Source organism: Panthera onca, chromosome D4 (genome assembly GCF_046562875.1).
Source record: "Panthera onca isolate mPanOnc1 chromosome D4, mPanOnc1 haplotype 2, whole genome shotgun sequence".
NCBI classification, from domain to species: domain Eukaryota; kingdom Metazoa; phylum Chordata; class Mammalia; order Carnivora; family Felidae; genus Panthera; species Panthera onca.
In genome coordinates, this window is record NC_138351.1 from 20,602,459 (window position 1) to 20,624,223 (window position 21,765).

The 21,765-nt window shown below is 47.2% G+C and overlaps 1 protein-coding gene across 1 annotated transcript in view; it reads left to right on the forward strand.

The window, feature by feature from the left end:
- Positions 1–20,087, forward strand: part of PSAT1 (phosphoserine aminotransferase 1) — a 32,979-nt gene extending 12,892 nt beyond the window's left edge. The window contains exons 7-9 of the mRNA XM_060610010.3: positions 7,249–7,377; positions 17,882–18,019; positions 18,949–20,087. Coding sequence (XP_060465993.1) covers positions 7,249–7,377; positions 17,882–18,019; positions 18,949–19,054 — 373 coding nt within the window. The 3' untranslated portion in view covers positions 19,055–20,087. The remainder of the gene's footprint in view (positions 1–7,248; positions 7,378–17,881; positions 18,020–18,948) is intronic.
- The last annotated feature ends 1,678 nt before the right edge of the window (positions 20,088–21,765 follow it).

The following is a 21,765-nucleotide window of genomic DNA, read 5'->3' on the forward strand; positions in this document are numbered from 1 at the left end:
TCTTTCCCTGCTGGGCCTGCACAAAGCTGGCCACCAGGCAGCGAACATACTGGCTTGGGCTTTTCACCCAGTCTGTGCTTGTCCGGTACGCCTGGCTTCCTATTAGCCAAGTGAGAAAAGTGTATTAAAGCACATTCAGGGACAGCGAGGCTCCCCTGCCCCATGGTCTTTTAACACTAAGCCTCAGATATTTTGTGAAAATCTTGTGACACTTAGGATTTAACAGTTGCCTGGGAGATTTTTACTACTTACTAGCTGTGTGATCTTGGGCAAGTCACTTAACCTGTCTGTGTAGCAGGTTCCTCCAGGACTAATAATAGTACCCTGCTGATAGTGCTGTGAGGATTGATTGATTGATTGATTGATTTACTTACATCTAAAACGCATTTGGTGGTTGGCACATGGTAATTTATAAATGTTAGCTGCTGTATTATTACTGTTTCTCTTGTTGCTAGTTCCCAGAGCTTTAGCAGGGGAGGGAAAAGCCAGAATTTATGGATTACCTTTCAGGCCATGTATGATATAGAATGGTGATACTTTATTTGTATGACCCTTTTAGTGCTCCCGAGCACCCGAGGAGGTAAATACTCTTTTTATTCCCATTTTGCAAGTAAAGAAGCAAAGGCCATACTTGTAGGTCGTGGCACGGCTGGGATTGGAACCTGGACAGCCTGGTTCCAGAGCTTGGGTGGGTTCACCCTGTACCTTAAGTGTTCTCCACAGGTGAAATTACCAGTGTGTGTTTCTTTGTGTCTGAAGGATTCGTCTTAGGAGATCACTGTTGGAGTCCAGCTCTTCCGCTCATGGAATTTTCTGGGGGGAAAGTGCTTTCGGAAGAGCATGTGGAAAGGCAGGCTCAGGCTGGCGCAGAGAGCATTTCCCTCTGAGTTGGGACTTTGTCTGAGTTCTTCCTGATAGAGGCTGCTTCTAGAAAATCTTCTACGTAATTGGCTCTAGGAAGGAAAAGTGTTTTTTTCTCAAAGTTAGAATTCTTTTTTTTTTTTTTTTTTTAACATTTATTTTATTTTTGAGACAGAGAGAGACAGAGCATGAACGGGGGAGGGGCAGAGAGAGAGGGAGACACAATCGGAAACAGGCTCCGGGCTCTGAGCCGTCAGCCCAGAGCCCGATGCGGGGCTCGAACTCACGGACCGTGAGATCGTGACCTGAGCTGAAGTCGGACGCTTAACCTACTGAGCCACCCAGGCGCCCCCTTTTTTTTTTTTTTTTTAATTTTTAATTTTTTAACACTTATTCCTTTTTGAGAGACAGGGAGACATAGCATGAGCGGGGGAAGGGCAGAGAGAGAAGGAGACACAGAATCCAAAGCAGGCTTCAGGCTCTGAGCTGTCAGCACAGAGGCCGATTGCGGGTCTGGAACCCATGAACCATGAGATCATGACTTGAGCTGAAGTCAGATGCTCAACCAACTGAGCCATCCAAGTGCCCCAGAATTCTTTTTTTTTTAAGGTTAATTTATTTATTTTGAGAGAGAGAGAGAGAGAATGAGCAGGAGGAGAGGCAGAGAGCCGGGGGTGGGGGCAGAGGATCCAAAGCAGGCTCTGTGTTGACAGCAAACAGCCGGATGCGGGGCTGGAACTCACAAACTGTGAGATTGTGACCTGAGCCAAAGTCAGACGCTTAACCGACTGAGCCACCCAGGTGCCCCTCAAAGTTAAAATTCTGATGGAAATTTCCACTGGATTTCTGCACCGCTGACGGGGGCACAGCAGCTAATTTGTGTCTCCTGTTTTCCTTGGGGAATGGGGTGTTCTAGTGGTTACTGTCCTGGTCACTTCTAAACCCCACTCTGTTTCACCCTGGTTGAGAATGTTTCTGAAATGCCTGTTAAGGGTGGGGACAGTGGGGCTGAACCTCTTGTCCATCGGTCCTGTTTCTGGGGTTCCAGGCAGTTCCAGGCGCCAGCGATCACTGGCCAAGTTGGAAACAAGTTGGAAGTGCCGAGTGGTGAGGATGCAGGTGCAGGGGAGCCTGGGGAAGGGGCTTAGCTGCCAGGCTGCACAGTGACAGGTGGTGTTTGTCCTCCCTGTTAGAAGGTGGGGCCAAGGCCTGGCTCGCCATCAGGTGGGTCTTTCAGGGTGAGACACAGACCACCGTGGGCTCCAGGAGGAGGTGGGGGGAACACTGTCCTGAAATGTGGTCTGAAAGCTGGCAAGTTCAGATCACAGCACAGCCCGGAGGGGCGGGGGGGGGGGGGGGGGGGAGGGCACACTCTCTGGCACCTTCTCTGGTAGCTAAGAGTTACCGGAAGCAAATTCTAAAACATACAATGAATATGTTAAAATGCTGTTTGTTTGTTAATATTAGGGTGAAAAGTCAGTGGGAACAGTGAGAAAGCAGGTCAGTCTGTCTAATAAATATGACAAAATGATAGGAGAACAGTGTGTGGAGTCAGACACAGAGAGGGACTCCTCAGTGACTCTCATGTAGGGTCCCTCCCCTACCAGCTCCTGTGCAGGCCTCAGCCTGGGCCTTGACCAGTCAGCTCAGCTGGTCACCTCAGCTGGTCACCTGGAGGAGGGTTACATTGGGTGGAGGAGGGCCGTCACTGCCTCCCCAGAGCTTTCCTGCCTCAGGAGAGGGGGCTGAACCAGAAACAAGGGCAGAAAAGGGGCAAAACTTTTCCCCCCCGGGCAGATCAGAACAGTGCTGAGACCATCGAGGGGCAGAATCATTAATATTCGATTAGAATAGTGTAAACGTAGCAGAGAAAGACCGGTTTCAAATGTGTTCTGACCAAGACCCCCTGGAAGTTGCCGTCCTTTCTCTTAACCCCGAAAGAAGAGAACAGGAGAGAAATAAAAGTCCGTTCAATTGACCAATTACCGTAAATCTATGGCTTGGAAAACCAACTTAGTCCATTTGTTGGTACTTAACAACCTTCAAGGTTAGAAAATTTTAGCTCACGCAGTGAGAACAAACCCCAAGTTAGAGATAAGATTTGTGCCAGATGCCCTCCCCCATCCTTGAATGTGAGTCAGTAAGACGGGCAGAAGACTCCTGAGCTTTGAATCACACAGAAGTCCTTGAAAAGGCCCCAAGTTGTTTGAACAGAAGCCTTTTTTTTTTTTTCTCCTTTTAAAATCAGAGCTGAATGACCATTGGCTCTGGGCATTTTGTGTGAACTGGGCTGAGTAAGGCTTCACATAGTTGCCTGTAGCCCTGAGCTGTGAATTAGGGTGGAATAAAGGATCGCGTGGGCCTTCTGTTTTAACCCTTTAGTACATCACACTAAGCCCAATGAATGCACAGGCAAGAAGGTACACACACTTCCCTCTGAACCCACAAATAGTTCTCTGACCCTGTAAGTATATATTTGTTTTTTCTCTGTAGTACGAGGTAAAGTAACTAATAAGAAAATAACCCCGTTAATCAAGGCCGCCTCTCTTACCAGAGTAGGAGTGAGGGCCTGCCCAGGGCCTTAGCCTTGCTCCTCATGAACCCCAGAAGCAGATGAGTTTCTGCAGTTAGAATCTTCAGAACAAACAGCCAGGGAGAGTTTTTCTGAGGATTTCTGGTGTGCTTTTCTAAGCCTTAGTGCACAGAGAGTATTTGTATTGCTTTAAAAAGTTAACATGTATTCTTTTTTTTAAATAATTTTATTTTTTTAAGTTAATTTATTTTCAGATCGGGTAAAGGGCGTTGGGGGGGAGGGCAGGCAAAGAGAGAGGAAGGGAGAGACGGAGAGAATCCCAAGCAGGCTCCACGCTGTAAGTGCAAAACCCAGTGCGAAGCTTGAACCCACAAACTGAGATCATGACCTGAGCCGAAATCAAGAGTTGGCCACTTGACCAACTGAGCCACCTAATGTGTTCCTAGCAAAGATTTCTGAAGTGAGCAGAACCGGCCGGGGTAACCACTATTCACTGCTCGTTGTGGGTCCCGACAGACCCTTAACTGGGCGTATGCAGATATACAGAGCTGTATTTAGTTATGTGAGTGGGACTTTACCCTGTAGACTATTCTGTGAATTTCTTTTTTCTACCCCACAATCTGCCGCGAACACTATGCTATGCGATATAAGCTCAAATACCTGCCTTTCCCCCCCTTTGAATTGCTGTATGGTGTTCCAGTGGTATTCCACAGAATGGATCTACTGTGATTTATTTAGTAACTTAATAGACAAGCTTCGATGGTAAACCTATGCTGTGTGATGCAGGTGGCATTTTAGAAGTGAAGGCATGAATCAGGCATGTTAAATTGGTTAATGGGGAGAATTGAGACCGAACATTTAGGGTCCCTATAGTTTGAAGAGTTTGGATTGTGTGGGGTCTCTAGAAGCTTGAGTTGATAATGAATCGGAAGCCACAGGGAGAACCCGCTTCCTTCCGAGCGGTCTGCCTCATGCTGAGGCTTCATAGGCGAGGCTCCAGGTGCCGGCTCTGGGACAGCATGGAAGACGGGAGGGCTTTCTGCCGAGCGCCTGCTCAGATCCCATTAAGATTAGCACTGAGTCTGAGCATGACAGCTACGGAGAGGGCAGTGTGTTGGTGCGGAGAACTGGCTGGGACTGTGGACCTTGCTGCAGCCTTGGATTTGAGTAGCGAGAAAGCAGCTAGGGAACGCTAGGATAACAAAGCTATAGGTGAAAGCGAAATGCGGCCTTGGAAGGGTACGGTCAGTGAATAGGCACCAGTGGCTTTGCCTGGGTCATGGGGCGGGGTGTGCTTCTGTGGTTCATGGGAGAGTGAGTTTGGGGTTAGAAGGGAGTTCTAGAGCGGGTCACCGAACAGAGGAGTGGGTGGGCAGTGTCATATCTGTGGTTTTTTTTAATGTTTATATTATTATTTTTGAGAGGGAGAGAGCCGGGGCGGGGGGGGAGGCAGAGAGAGAAAGGGGCAGAGGATCCGAAGTGGGCTTCGTGCTGTCAGCAGCGAGCCCGATGTGGGGCTCGAACTCACAAACCATGAGACCATGACCTGAGCCCAAGTCGGCCGCTCAACTGGCTGAGCCACCCAGGCGCCCCCCCTTTTTTTTTTCCGGAGAGAGAGAGAGGCGGGCAGCGTCCTATCTGGAACACACACACATCCACACAGGTGTGCTGTGAAGCTGCTCTAGCAGCCGCACGGGCAGCTGTGTCTGAGCTTTGGTGCCAGCCTGGCTGCCCCACTAGCCGGTGAGGTAGTGGCTGAGGGTCCTGGAGCCCCTACAAAACCAGATGCCTTGGTTACTGCGAAAAAAGCCCAGGCTTTGGAGTCCGACCAGGCGGGGTTGCCATCCTGGCTTCATCAGCCACTACATGGGTGACATTAGCCAAATTAAATTCCCCAAACGTCAGTTTCCTCATCTGTGAAATGGGATGATGGTAGCTCTGACCTCAGGATTATTGTGATCAAGAAAAGAAGGAACAACTAGCAGGCTGCCTGGCCCCATAATAGATGTTGGAATACACTCCTCTGCCTTTCTTCTTTCCACTTTGTCCCTCTGCTTTCTCAGTCATTATCCACAGAGCTGCAGCTGAGGCTCTAAATTACTCAGGGGCTGTTCTCCACTCTATTCTCTCTTCCCTTTTTGCCACTAGCTACTGTTTCTCATTCCTCAAGCTGGAGAAGCTTCTGGAGAGGCTATTACACGTCTGTGGGTGCAGGCTGCTGTCTGCCCACTGCCTACTGAGCAGCCCAGCATTGGCTTCTGCTAACTTCTGGGGATGGAAACACTGGGGTCCTCTACCTACCAGGTTGACACAGTGAATGAGCCAGTTAGTGCCTTGGGCTTCCTCTGGGACAAGCTTCTGGCCATTAGAGTGCTTTCCAGATCCAGTGATCTCCCTCTTCAACCTGTCACGGTGGTAACAGACCCGTGGTGTTAATGAACGAGGCAGCTCTTGTCCAGGGGTTAGCACCCCAGATCTTTGCTGGGCATTGACTCCTGGCCACTTGGTTTGCACAGATCCCTGGTGGGGACCTCTTTTCCACTCCTGGAGAGTGCACAGCCGAGAGCTGATCTGCATATTCCCAGCTCAAGTGGATGGTATCTCTTCCCTTGGAGACCTGTGCTCCTGCCCCCACAAACTTTCAGTGAGGTACACACGGAGCTGTTTGCGCCTTTAAGAGATGGGCTTTCAGGGTGGCTTTCAGGGCCTGGGTGGCTCAGGCACAGAGCCTGCTTGAGATTCTCTCTCTCTCTCTCTCTCTCTCTCTCTCTCTGCACCCCTCTGGTGCACACACATGCTCTCTCTCTCAAAATAAATAAACTTAAAAAAAAGAGAGAGATGGGCTTTCAGAAGGCCACTGGGAAACCATCCACTGCTCTTCAACATGTGTGTTCAGTGCAGTTATGAGCACTTCGTAATGAAGATGCTGTTGACTACACTTGTGTCACCTACCTGCCACGTGCCAGACCCTGCACTAAGCACTTCACCCGATCTGTCTCCTAAGGTCCCCTCGAGCCCCGATGTCTCACAGGTGGCCGAGCTGACATTTTGGCTCAGAGAGGAACACTGCCAAGCTCCAGGAGGGGCTGGGGTGCAGTGGCTCCTCCTGGAACCAGGGACACAAATCCCACCCCACTTGCTCTCCGTTTCTGATCCTTGCTTCTTTCTGCTGGAAAGCAGATGAGTCTCTGTCACACGTTCTTACTCAAGTCTCACACTTTGACCAGCGCTAGGTCTGCCTCTTTGTCCTCACTCCCAGGTCAGAGAATCCCAGGGAGGGCTCTGATCGGCCCCATTAGGTCCCCTGCCCAGCTCTGAGACCAGAGGACAAGGGACCCTGCTGGGTCTGCCCGTCGGGTGGGCGTGGGGTTAGGAAGATTGGGACAGCTGAAATGCCAGGTGTCCAGCATAGGGTGGTAGGTGTCCGTCTTTCCAGATGGGAAAGCCGGGGTTTGGATTTCCAAGGTGACTAATCCTGGGTAGTCTTAGTGGCGGCAGTGGGACCAGAGTCAAGACTGACTCGGAGCCCCTGCTTCTAGTGCCATACCACACTTCTCCCTCAAGGTGGGGGCCCCGGGCCCCCTGTGAGGGCTCTGCTGTAGAGAAGGTGAACGCTGTGCTTCAGGTCTTCCACAACCATAGAGTCCAGATCGTGGGCCCAGAGAAATACAAAATAAAGGAGTGAATGGTACAAACTATGGGACGTATGGGCTCTGTGAGTGTAGGAAGTGAAGGGTTAACTGGGTGGGGGTGGGGAGGATGCTTGCTGCAAAACAACAGTCGGCTTGAATGTCTTTCCACCTTTGCCAAGCTGAACTAGATGGATTTTCTTTTTTTTTGAATCTTTACTTCAGCATCTATGTCATGGGCTTGGTCCTGGAGTGGATCAAGAACAACGGCGGTGCAGCAGCCATGGAGAACCTCAGCTCCGTCAAATCGCAGATGATTTATGACATCATTGATAATTCGCAAGGATTCTACGTGTAAGTTGATGGACTTTCTCTCACATCTTGCCTCTTGTGAATTTATTTTCTTTAATTAATTAATTAAAAGGTTTCATTTATTTTTGAGAGCACGCAAGCGGGGGAGGGGCAGAGAGAGAGGGGAACAGAGGATCCAGAGTGGGCTCTGTGCTGATGGCAGCGAGCCCGATGTGGGGCTCAAACTCATGGAGTCGTGAGACTGTGACCTGAGCTGGAGTCGGACGCCAAACCGACTGAGCCACCCGGGTGCTCCTTGCCTCTTGTGAATTTTCACGCGTGTATATGACGTGTGCCTTTGAGAAATGGACACGTTTCCCTTTCTTGATGTTGAAGTGCCAGTGAGCTGGGTGGTCATGGGCCCCAGCAGTTGGAGGCAGGTGGGTTCTCCCCTTGTACGGCCCCATCTGCGTATTCGCCGGCCTAGGGACCTGTTTCCCGGGGGGTGGTGATGTTTCTCACACCAAAGATCTCTCCTGGGGAAGAGTCTCAGTTCTTCCTGGGGCAGACCCCTTCTCCCTCTGTCTGCATCCTTGGTACATCCCTCGGGAAAAATCACGCAGATTTGCTGGAAGCGCTCCCCTTTATGTAGGGATTCCACTGGAGGCCCTTGGTATAAACACCTAGTCCTGATCCCCTCAGCCGGGTCGCCTACCTTTTTAGAAGTTCACTGCTTCCGTTATTATAGGACAAATATTCCCATCCCGGGCCTGCAGTCTGTGAATGAGGAGACTTCTAGTTAAACATTTTTGTGACTGGGGAGCCTGGGTGGCTTAGTCGGTTGAGCACCGACTTCAGCTCAGGTCATGATCTCATGGTTTGTGGGTTTGAGCCCCGCGTCGGGCTCTGTGCTGACAGCTCAGAGCCTGGAGCCTGCTTCAGATTCTGTCTCCCTCTTTCTCTGCCCCTCCCTCACTTGCACTCTGTCTCTCTCTCTCAAAAAAAAAACAAAAAACAAAACAAACAACAAATTTAAAAAACCAAAAAAACATTTTGGTGACCAGAAGATTCATGAATGTGTGTTGACTACTGGACCCGCTCCTGTGAGGGACAGAGAAAACGTATGGGCCTTGTATTCGTCTCCTAGAAGTGCTGGAACAAAGATTCACTAACTCGATGGCTTCATGCAACAGAAATCCATTCTCCACGTTCTGGAGGCCTGAGGTGCAAGGTGTCAGGAAGGCTTTGCTCCCCCCAGAGACTCCAGGGAAGAACCATTCTTTGTGGCTCCAGGCATTCCGTGGCCTATGGTGCATCACCCCAGTCTCTGACCTCACCTTTGCTGTGTGTCCTCGCTTCTGGTTGCTGGATTTGGGGCCTACCCAGATAATCCCAGATGGTTTCTGTCAACTAGAGACCGTTAACTTAATTACATCCTCAAAGACCCTTTTTCCAGGGGTCAGGACATGGATCTGCCTTTTGGGGGGCCACTATCCAGTCCCCTACCATAGACCTCTCACCAGAATGCTGAATGTGAAGCACCTAGCACAGTGCCTGGCACACAGGGAGCTTAATAGATGGTGTTTTCGTTTGCGTCCACCCCCCCCTTCCAGGTGGCATACAGGTGTAGGAGACTTTATGCTGCGTGTATGTACATGTACACACATACATGTGTGTTTGTGTGTACACATTTGTATGCATGTACATAAACACATACTCATTTACCAAGCCTGAGACCTCCTCAGTGACTGTTACTCTTTGGGTTCCATGATAGTAACTGACTGATAGGAACTAGAGAATGTATACTTTTCTTTGAGAATTCAGTGTGCCACGACAGATGGACAAGACGATGCTTTAGGCCTAACTTTTAATACTTCTCCCTGACCACCCATGGGTGGTGGGTGGGGGTGTACTTGTGGAGTAGGTAGGATAAAGCAGCGTGCTACTGCTCCCTCTGTCCTTAAAATGCTTTTGGCTTGTTCCTGTGAGTTCTTGGCATGCAGTGACCCTCTAGCCACAGGCCCTGGGGGAGTTGGGTTTGGATGGATGCCTTAGCCTTTAGGCTTCTCCCCCACATGTGGTCTGGGGAGAGGTGTGCACGTTGTGCTTTCTGTCTACTCTGGTTCTGCACAACAGCGAAGTACAGACTGGGGGCTTGGTAGATGATCCGAGGAGTTCACAGCCAAGGGCTCAGTGATAGTTACTATAAGCTTGGAGCAGTAAGATGATAATACTTTGCCTGCAGGTGTAGGGGGGGTTTTGAATGAGCTTGATTGCACCTTGGGCATGAGTAGAGTTAGTCAGAGGAGGGCAAAAGTACTTTTAGGAATTTTTAGGAAGACAGGGCCCAGCCCCGCAAAGGTACTGAGGGGAGAAAGTACATTGTGTTTGGGGAGCTAAGAGTGGGTTGCCTAGAGGGGATGGTTGTGCTGGAATGAGAAGGAAGGTCTGGAAAGGTCTGAAGACACACTTAGTCCGCCTGTTTAGTCTTCCACACATCCACCTATCCACCTATCCACACATCTACCCCCCCACCTACCCTTCTATCCACCCATCTGTCCACCCACCAACCCATCCATCCATCCATCCATCCCATCATGACCCACATGCCTATCCGTCCATCCATCCATCATCCATCCACACACCTGTCCATCCATCCATCCATCCATCCATCTATCCATCATCCATCCACACACATCCGTCCATCCATCCATCCATCCCATCATGACCCACATGCCCGCTCATCCATCCATCCATCCATCCATCCATCCATCCATCCAGTAAATTTTCCTGAGCACTTCTCTGGGCTAACCTTGTTCTAGGCCCTGGGATACACAGAAGAATAAGGTATCTTTCCTGACCCCCACAGTGCTCAGAACCTGAATGTGAGTGAAAGCACTTGGCTGTTGTGGAGGGGAGACCAAATTTTCTATTAGCTTTTGGCTCCATTTATTTCTAAGGAGATGTGTAGGCATGAAATGAGAAGACAGAAAGAATGATAATGCCTCTGGAAGAATCCAGAGAATTAGAAGCAAAACAAGGCATAGGAGAGAAACACTGAGAAACCCCAGAATTCCTTTTCCCCCCAAGGTTCTTATACTCCAAGCACGCAGCCTGGCATTTCCCAGAAGACAGCCTGCTGAAGCCAACATGGCAGGCGGGTTGTCTCCTGAGGAATCAGGTCACTTTCCCACCTAACACTTTTCATTTACTTATGCACAACCTTGACCCGGAATTTTCATCTTCAGAGTAAACCTCTTTCTGGGAACTTCCATCCGCCCTGGGCTGCCTGCCCAGAAAATGTCATCCTGGCGCCTGACGTTCTTGTGGGACCCTGTTACTGGAGTCAAGCGGCCTTTTGCTTGCTCCCCGCTCAGTGTTTGCAGTGGGTGCTTACTAGCTCTTCCGGTATTCACTTGGATTTTCAGGAACTTCTTCGCTTGTCTTTTCAGCTATAGACATATGGCCCCCGAGGGAGGTGAGCAATTTTAAAGAATACCAAATAGCCTAGAATTAGACTTTGTCACTTACCACCACCTCTAGCTCCTTATTTTTGTTCCCCCCTCCGCTTTGGCTTCCCCCAACTCATAAGGCAGCCCATTACTGAACATGGTTCTGGGCAGTTTCTAGGGGGTTGTACCAGCTCTGCCAGTGACCCTGGCATGGACTCCGACACTAGAAAAGTCAGCCTTCGAAGTCCCTGAGTTCATTACATAGTTTAACCATCCACATGGTGCTGGTTGACCCTGACTTGAGCCCATGTGGACAGTGAACCCCTCTTTGCCACTTATTAGCAAATGACCTAACTGCTCCAGACTCTGTCTCCTTATCTGTACATTGGGTGTAATGATGGTATACTTTTTTTTTTAGTTTGTTTATTTTGAGAGAGACAGAGACAGTGCAGTGGGGGAGGGGCAGAGAGAGGGAGAGAGAGAATCCCAAGCAGGCTCCACACTGTCAGTGCAGAACCTGACACGGGATTCAAACTCTTGAAACCGTGAAATCGTGACCTGAGCCCAAACCAAGAGTTGGACACTTAACCAACTGAATCTCCCAGGTGCCCTAATGGTACATACTTCTTATGACTGTTGTGAGAAGTAAATGAAAATCCATGTGAATAAAGAATATATAACAAGGTTCAGAAGAAGGGTTCTAGCGTGGGTTACCTTATAGAAAGCCCTGGAAGAAGTACTTGGCACTTAGGGAAAATTCCTTAAGAGTTAGTTCCTGGGGCGCCTGGGTGGCTCAGTCAGTTAAGCGTCCTATTTCGGCCCAGGTCGTGATCTCACTGTTCATGAATTTGAGCCCTGCGTTGGGCTCTGTGCTGACAGCTCAGAGCCTGGAGCCTGCTTCGGATTCTGTGTCTCCCTGTCTACCTCTGTCCCTCCTCTGCTTCTGCTCTCTTTCTCTCTCTCTCAAAAGTAAATAAGTAAACATTAAAAAAATAAAAAATAAATTAAAAAATGTTACTTCCTAATATTATTATTTTGTGTTACTATGGGAAGCCCTTAGAATGGTCCTGACACACAGTGCTCACTATATATTAGGTACTAATTTTGATATTATAAAGATGTCCAAGTGAAGGCATCCGTATCCAGACCTGAGGTCCCCTTTCTTGTTACCTTCTTTTGGGGATCAGACCTTAGGAAAGAGGGGAGCATGGATGGGTCCAGTGATAACACTAGCATAAAACAAAGCAGGCAAAGCCCTGGTGCTTTAAGGTACACATTTTATGACAGCACAGCCCCGTGAGGCAGACAGTAAGCCTGTTTTCCAGAGGCACAGACAGGTGAAGGTAAAGGTGGCGGCTGGGAGGCGGGAGCAAGCCAGGATATGCACTTGAGGATATGCACATTAAGGACCCCAGGGGCGCTGGGGCCGGGGTCCTTAACTACTACACTAGGCAAACTACAAAACTCATAGACTGTGACTGTCTGTTCGTAATGCAGGGATCAGTGGAAAACCTTAGAAATGATCAAGGTCAGAATTGTGATTAGTTACAGCTAAATATGTAAATGTCGATTACTTTGCTGTACTCCAGAAATAACAATGAAAAGCGTGATGAAGTAAAAAGATCCCATTTGTAGTAGCCACAAAAATGATAAAATATCTACAAGTAAATGCAGATGCTCATCTGGGCAAGTTAATGCAAAAGGATCGCTGCAAATTTTAAAAAATAACATATTTACATCAATCAAATGTAATGTTAATGTACAGTCTCCTAAAACTCATCCATGTTAATGTAGTGGGGCAGTGATAGGGACAGACAGTATTACTGTCCGTGGAAGAGTCAAGGCCAGAAGCTGTCCATGTTTGCTTGAGAATTGCATTTTATTTTTTAAAATTAATTAATTCATGAATTTTGAGAGAGAGAGAGAGAGCTTGGGCAGGGGAATGGCAGACAGAGAGAGACAGACAGAGAGAGAGAGAGAGAGAGAGAGAGAGAGAGAGAGAGAATCCTAAGTAGGCTCCACGCTGTTAGCACAGAGCCAGATGTAGGGCTTCAACTCAAGAACCGTGAAATCATGACCTGAGCCAAAGTCGGAAGCTTAACCAACTGAGCCACCCAGGTGCTCCTACTTGAGAATTGCATTTTAAATTAGAGAAGAATGTTTGAAACTTTCTAAAGTTTTGATATTTGAAGCATTGTAATCCATTGAGACAAATTGTAGAGTTAGATATTTGCATCATGCCATGCTCAAAAACAAGTTCTAATTAGTCAAAAGATCTAAATGCAAGAAACTGAAATAAAAATACCAGAAGAAAATATAGGAGAGAGTTTAAGTATAGTGAGTATAGAAGGTCTTTCTAAACAAGCCATAAAACTCAGAAGCCATGAAGTAAAAGACACTTAATTACGTGAAAATCTTTAAAATTTACACAGCTCATGACATCACAAATAGAGTGAAAACAAAAACAAATGACAGACATGAGAAAAGATGTGTAGTAGCAAAATATATAAATGACTATCCTCGGCAAGAGCCCACAAGTGGAAAACGATAACCAAATACAAATGGGGTGGTTGCTAATGGTTTGAGCCAGTGACCCAGAAGAAACCCAGCTGGCTAATAGGCAATGAATGCCAACCTCCTTAAGAAATGCAGATTATAATCAGGAGATTTTGTTTTTCCCCTCTGATCAGCAGAAATTAAAAAGATGGATAACGTCAGGCAAGGGAACGCACTTGGTGTGTCAAGTATAAATTTGGATATTTCTGGAGTGACGTTTGCATCACCCATCAGAATTCAAAACTCTCGCTCTCTGCCCAAGGAGTTTGACGTCTAAGTAGATGCCTGTGTCCTTTCTCTTTGTGGATACAGAGGTGTGCCTAATTGTGGATACAGATACATGCCTAATTTGGTCCCTGCAAGTCCAGTGCTGTTAGGTGAAGATCTGTAGACAACCAGCATGCCCATCAGGAGGGGTGTGACGAAAGAAGTTAGGGTCCATCCTAATCGGGTAACGCGTGCGGTGAGAAGGGTGAGGGAGGTCTGTGTGAACAGACGTGGGAGGCTGGCCACGTTCTGTCATTGGGATAGAAGAGAAAAGTAAGTGTAGGAAAGGATGATGCATGTATTATTTCACTTAGAAAACCACAACATGTATATTTGTAAGCCCTGCATAGGTGTGTATATACACACATGAACATACATATACATGTCTGCACACACATTTGTATGTTTAAAAAGATGCTGAGGAATGCACACCAGGTTACTGATGGTAGCCGTCTCAGGGAAGGGGATGGTAGCTGTCTGCATTTTGACTCTAGATTTTCATAAGTTGTATAGAAATTTAAAATTAACTTTAAAATAATGTTTATTTTGAGAGACAGGGAGGGAGAGAGAGAGCGAGGCTGAGTGGGGGAGGTGCAGAGAGAGAGGGAGAGAGAATCCTAAACAGGCTCCAGTGCAGAGCCCAGCTTGGGTCTCGATCCCACTAACCATGAGATCACAACCTGAGCCAAAATCAAGAGTCGGGAAGCTTAACTGATTGAGCTACCCAGGCGCCCCTAAAGTTAGCTTCATTTAAAAAATCTGGCAGTAAAGAGAGGCCTCGTGATGGTGTTTTGCAGGCTTCTGTCCCACCGGGTGCATTCTTTTCCTTGCTCCCTGTGCTTCTCAGCTTCCTCATAGAAGGACATCGCTGAAGCTCACGTCCTGTGCCCTGCCAACCCTCACCCCCTCTGTGAGGTGGGTGATTGCTGAAGCAGTGCCTTTGCCCCACCCGGTCCGCTCCGGAACCTTGAGAAGTCCTTGTGTTCCTCAAGGGTCATTCTGGAGCTCTAATCCCAGAGACCCAAAGGGTTTCTCAGCCGCATGCATTTGAGGAAAACTGTATCCCTATAGGAATTGATCACGTGGGGAGCTTAAAATTCATATGAAATTCATGACAGGCTCCGGGAAGTTTAGTAGGAGTCAAGAAACTGGTTTAACCCTGTGACTGCAGGATTTGCTAAATTTATCAGGCCATGGAACTGCTTTTTCAGTAATCCCTCCCACATCCACTTTTACCATAGACATAGTGGGAAGCACTGCTTAGAGTTTCTCCTTAAATCTTTGTAGTCCTGGGATTACCCGGCTGATTACACCCTGCCTACCAGGACCCACCCTAGCTCTCTCAGCCTTGGCACCTTCTGCTAGCTTCCGAAATTCAGTAGTAACTCCCCAGATTGCACACTGGGGAGCAGTGGCCAAGTGTAGCCCACGACAGTGCTTTGTAAAGCTCACAGAGCGTTTATTTTATTTTATTTTATTTTATTTCATTTTATTTTATTTTTAATTTTAATTTTACCATTTTTGACAGAAGGAGAGAGCGTGAGCAGGGGAGGGACAGGGAAAGAAGGAGAATCTCAGGCAGGCTCTGTGTCGCCAGCGCAGAGCCCATGCGGGGCTCCAACTCCTAAAACTGCGAGATCATGACCTGAGCCGAAATTAAGAGTCGGAGGCCCAACCGACTGAGCCACCCAGGGGCACCTCGCAGCGTGTTTAAAACACAACTTAAGCCGATATCGGAATATGGGAAGATCTTTAAAAATCCAGATTTCTTCATTTTTTAATTTTTTTGTGTTTATTTATTTTTGAGAGAGACAGACAGAGCATGATTGGGGGAGAGGCAGGAGAGAGAGACACACAGAATCCAAAGCAGGCTCCAGGCTCTGAGCTGTCAGCACAGAACCTGACCAGGGCTTGAACCCATGAACCGTGAGATCATGACCTGAGCCAAAGCTGGACGCTCAACCGACTCCAGATTTCTTACTTCATAACCCATGTGTCCCTGACAGTGGAGTGGGGCTGGTGGGGGGGGACTTTGGTCAGGAGGACCATGTGTTTCAAGAAGAAGAAGGAGCATATTTCCCTGGGGAGGTAAAGAACGGGGCAGTCACATCTGTTAGGTAACAAAAGGAGTTTGTGCTGGTGTGGCCTACGGACCTGTTCTCATTTATATGACAGCGGGGCCCCTGTTGGCATTTGAGTTTACCCCCCATGCTTGAGGCTCCCCAGTGCCCCTGCCTTAGTCACAGGCCCTCATTCTTCCAAGCAGGAAACCTCTTTGTAAGAGCTTTCTAGCAGGTCTCTCCACCTTCTGGTGTTTCCACTCTGTTCTCCTCTGCGAGCCATTGTTCTTTTTAATTCCCTATACGGCCATCACACCAGATGGGGGCAGTGAATCCCCTTTAATCTTTGCTTCCCTTGAGCCTTACGCCACAGACCCTCTTGGGCTCGAGGGAACGACTTGTGTGCCAATGCATGGCTCTCCTGCTGCCGTCTGCTTTCACGATAGAATGGGGTAGATTTGGGGTGGGGGTGAACTGTAAATAAGATATTTCATTCTTCCTCCTTTTAATTTTTTTCTCTTCTTAAATTAGACGTGCTTTGTGCTATAATTGGACCCTCCTGTTGGGAGCCTGAGGCAGCAGAATATCAAGAGGGTAGCCAATGAATTTTTAATTTAAATGTCAGCCATGAAACCTACCACCTCGTGAAAGGGGGGTGCGTGGAATTCGGGCTCAAAGCCTATTACCGGATATTTGGTTTCCCTCCTTGGCGTCTCTTCTGCCTGTGGGTGTGCACTTGACTCTTATTAACTTTAACAGGAATTATGTATGTGCCCTTAGGGGAGAGCATAACTTTTAACAGGGGCCTCCTCACACTGCTTTTATTTGCTGTTTAATTTTAATGAATCACACCCTGTGGAAGTGTAAGAACAAAACAGGATGAGCTTGAAAATAGAGAAAGGGTTATTACATATTTGACTCTTCTTTATTCTGGGTCTAGATGTCAGCTCTTCCATTTGTCTCCTTTGATTGTCAATGGGACTTAATCTTGGCTGCTTATTTTTCAAATCTGAAACCGAAGTCAAATTTCTAAACTTTCCTAGATAAAAATTCACACATCATTTCATTTTTGAGAGTTTGTATAAGTCTTGAGCAAGGTGCTGGGAATAAAAAGATGAATTTGTTGAATTTAACTGATACTTGTATAGTTTAATATGTTCCAGGCACTATTTCGGATTGTATCAGTTACCTGTTTTGGCATCCCAGATCAGGCAAGACAGTTGTCAAAGCAACAGCCATTTTCTTTGCTCATGACTTTGGGTCAGTAGGTTGGGCTGGGCTTAGCTGGGTGGTTCTTCGGCCACTCTCACTTGGGACGTTTATTCGTTCAAGGTCATCTGGTCATTCACCTGGAGCCAGTGATCTACAGTGACCTCACTCACGTGTATAGGAATTGGTGCTGGCTGTTACCTGGGCCTCTTTCCAGCAGGCTAGCTCAGGCTTGCTAATATGGTGGCCATGTTTTAAGAGGACAGCTATGGAGGCCGCATTCCCCTTGCAAGTTGCACAGCAACACTTCCGTTGCAGTCTCTTGGTCAAAGCAAGTCACAAGGCCAGCCCAGATTCAAAAGCTGTGGAGAGCTAGACCCCGTTCTTGCTGGGAGAGCTCTAGAGAATTTGTGGCCATTTAAAAATATACCTCAATATACCTCAAAAACTCCCTATAAGTCGTGGCTCACTTAATCCTCACATCAACCTTAGAAGGTATGTTCCATTACTCTTCCCACTATTCAGTAAATGAGGAAAGTGAGGCACAACAGAGAGGTTTAGTAACTTACTCAAGGTCACACGGCCTGGGACAATCAGTGTTGACAAGTGATTTGAAAGCTGTTCATTATTAAGTTTTTCAGCCACTCTTAGGACTGACATATTTTTTCTCTCTAGCCTTGTAGAGAAACAATGTCACATTGTCATGTGGCTGCCATATGTTAGAAGCTCCATGTATGTTGTGCCACTGAACTATCACAACTAATCTGAAATGGAGGTGTTATTTCCATTATTTAGGTGAGAAAACTGAGGCTCATGGAAAGTAAGTACAAGTCATACAAGGCAGTGCTAACTCACTGTTCCATATGCAAGAATGATCTCCTTAAGTAAAAGTTATAAATGTCCTGGGGCAGACTTTTTAAATCTTCTTTTGTAATGACAAAATGTTTAAAACAATTTTTCTGTTGATCGTTAATGGCTGTCGCACGTTTTGGAAAAGTGGCGAATAATAAACATGCTTTTCAGATGTCCGGTGGAGCCCCAGAATAGAAGCAAGATGAATATTCCATTCCGCATTGGCAATGCTAAAGGAGATGATGCTTTAGAAAAAAGATTTCTCGATAAAGCTCTCGAACTCAATATGATCTCCTTGAAAGGGCATAGGTGAGTATGCTTCCAGATCAGAAGCTCAGGTCACTGGCGTAATGTTCTGTTTTTTTTTTTTTTTTTTTTTTAATTTTTATTTATTTATTTTTTTAAGTTTATTCATTTATTATTTCTGAGAGAGAGAGAGAGTGAGCACGCACGGGGGAGGGGCAGAGAGAGAGACACACACAGAATCGGAAACAGGCTCTAGGCTCTAGGCTCTGAGCTGTCAGCACAGAGCCGGATGCGGGGCTCAAACTCACAAACGGGATGATCATGACCTGAGCCAAAGTTGGACGCTTCACCAACTGAGCCACACAGGTACCCCGTAGATTTTATTTTTAAGCGATCTCCACACCCAACACAGGGCTGAGATCAAGAGTCGCATGCTCTACTGGCTGAGCCAGCCAGGCGCCCCTCTCCTCTTGCTTATAGAGCCCTTAGCATGATTCCCTGGCTGGGCGCATGGTGGAGCCACATCTACAGGCTTTTGTCAACATTACTTTTGAAAATGTGTTAGATGACCTTTACGGCACAGAGGTTGCCGTCTCATGTCTGGTGAGAAAGGATCACTCTTGCTCCCGCTGGGCATCAGAAAGTCCCGCATGCTCTATGAAAAAATGTGTCCTCGCCACGCGGGAGGTGAGACATCTGTCCTGCAGTGATTGCTGGCCCCCTCCTCCCTACCTGGCAGGCCCATGGGTAGCTGGGTTAATCTAGGTCATGTGTGAGCATGATGGTCCTTCACTGCATTTGGGAGAATTTCGTAATGATGAGAGGTTTGAAGCTCCCGGCCATCTGTGAGGCTTTCAGGTGACAGGTTGGGCATGCTGGCCTCAGGTGCTGCGTCGGTCTCAGGAGCCGGTGACTGGGCACTGGAAAGACGGTTGTCTTGATGCTAAATTGGATGCTTTTGTTCTTCATGGTGGCATCTTTGGTCCCTCTAGGTCTGTGGGAGGCATCCGGGCGTCTCTGTATAACGCCGTCACGATTGAGGATGTGCAGAAGCTGGCTGCCTTCATGAAGAACTTTCTGGAGATGCATCAGCTGTGAACACATCTTAACCAGTGTGTACTCTGCCCTTGAACAGTGTACAAAATTGAAAGTAACTCGGCAATGATGACAGAAACTTAGCAGACACGGTATTTTTCTCGGGTGAACATGCTTATCATAGATCTCGTTTTTCAAAGAACAGCAACATGTCCACAGCTGTGCAAAGCTGGGGAGACTTAACGGCCACCACCTTAATTCTGACTTGAACTGGAAGCATTTTAAAAACCTTTTGCTTTCCTAGAGAGTTCCAGCTGATTTTGTCCTTGCTGCTACTTTTCCTGGCTAGATCTCAGTATTCAAACTCGCCTGTGGACTCAGTTATGCAAATTGAAGTTACTTTTTCTGGAAACACAAAAACAAGGCATGGAGGCTGGGTGGGGACCTCTAGGTGCTGAATCTTGATCCTTTACAGAATGACACAGAGGGGTGTCCTGGGTTCTGCACCTGTTACTTCCAAGTCCACACTGACCAGGTAGTGAGTGTTTAGGGGTTCTAGGCTAAAAGGCAAACTGGGGATCTTTCTTTATACTGTTATTCTCATAAAGAGATAAAAGTGATATACTGTATGTTTATATAGCAAGGTGTGTTTAATACCCAATAGTTTATATTCTATGCAACATGTTTCTAATAATATGGTTCCTAGTGATGCATATAGAGACCTTAGAATCATCGATCTCACATAGTATGCGTTACGCTTGCAACGGTATGTCCCTCCCCTCTCTCTTCCCTCTTAAAAAAACTGCTTTGCAAGATTTCAAAGTTCCCAAATTCCCTTTTACGTTCCTTTTAGTGGGGAGAAGAGAAGGTTGCTTGGTGGCTTTGCTCTTCATTTTTCAGTGAGGCTGTTAAATTAAAATTCTCTGTTAAACTCCCTTCTCCTTTGTTCACTTGACGGTTCTCTTTAGAGTGTTGGACCAGTGATGCTGTGAGTTCCGGAAGATCTTTGCTGAAGAGTCTTTTCCCCTATTGTTTATCCGTTGTCAGTATTTTCTCATGACTATGTGGAGGACATTAAAGTCTTAAAACACCTAAACCTTTGTCAGTGAATTTCTTTACCTGCTTTTTATTTATTGATTTTTTTTTCAAGCCCCCCAACTTGGGGCTCAAACTTACAACCCGGAGAGCCAGCCAGGCGCCCCCACTTTACCTGCTTTTTAGGCGCATTGTTCTGTTAAAAATTTGATGATGGAAAAACTTGAGTGTGAAAGTAGCATCGGATGAGGGTAATTTAGTTCCACCAATGGTATGTAGGTGTAAGACCTGAGACCTGGGTGCGTCCATTTTTTTTTTTTTTTTTTTTTTTTTTTTTTTTTTTTTAATGATTCCATGCACTGGTGGCTTTCCATTGGCTTTTGGAATGGACGTTATCAGGAAACCACCTTACAGCACAGCTCTTGGTATAAAGGTCTATGAACTCTGTCACATGGAGGCCGGAAACATGCCAGCAGGACAGTTCTGAGTGATCTGTGTTTCGTTGGTTTGTGTAATAGGGACTCCTGATCTCTTATCCCAGCTCTGCACCAGTAGGTTGGGTTACTGAGGTTCCCTGGTCAGGGCTAAGCTTCCCTGGTCTTAGTTCTTTCAGCTGTAAAAAGAAGGATTGAAATAATTCCCCCACTTGTCCCAGAGATGTTTAAGAGCTTAAAACGAGAGCTCAATGCAAGATATGAATAATAACTATAAGAAATGTTTAAATAGTGAGAGCCAGCCAGCCCATGGAGGCCACTCAGGTATTCACATGGAATAGTGCTCAGCGTCTACCTCACCTTCTTCATACTTCCATGATGGTAAGTTCCTGTGGTTTGTACTAATCCCGAGTCTCCCAAATGCCACTCCTTCTCTTTTTTTAATGTTTTATTTTTTGAGAGAGTGCGAGCGGGGGAGGGGCAGAGAGAGGGCGACACAGGATCCGAAGTGGGTTCTGCACCAACAGGTTGACAGCAGAGAGCCCAGTGTGGGGTTTGAACTCACGAACCGTGAGACCACAACCTGAGCCAAAGTCAGATGCTCAACTGACAGAGTCACCCATGTGCCCCTCGTGGCCACTTCTATCCACTCCTGTTGCTGTGGCCTGCTCTGCTGTCTGCCCTTGGAGGATTACTTCTGCAGCCTCCTCTCTCCCAGCCCCCACCCCTGCACAGCCAGCTGGAGTATTACCTCCCCTCATGCTCCTCCGTGCTAGGTAAAAAAAAACCAGGGTTCTCAGTCTGGCATTGTAACTTTGCAGCATCTGGCCTGGCCTCGTCTTTCTTACAGTTATGGTTCTTGGAATGGTCCGTGCATTTGTTCTCCCACGCTGTGACACATACACAATGGCCTAGAGTTCCTGCCTTATTTGTGCCTCCATTGGAACAATGCTCTTTTCCTTTGTTCTCACCAGGGTGACCCTTTATCCCATCACACACCTGCATTCTCTCCTGAGACATTTGCTTATCTCCCTTTCCCCGTAGAGCACCGTGGAAGGAGCCTTGTCTCTACTTCCAGCACCGGCATCCTTCCCCTTAGGAGGGACCCAACAACGGTCTGTTTAAGGAATGAAAAGTCTTAATGAAGGTCATATCGGTCTTCCTGAGTTTCACAAACTGAACCTGGAGTAAAGGCAAAGGTACAATCTTACATACATGGATTATTTTTAAAGCTTAGGGTACAACATACTTCCATTTTCCGCTAAACTGATCCAGTAGGTGTGTGGTTGAATGGGGAGATTTAAA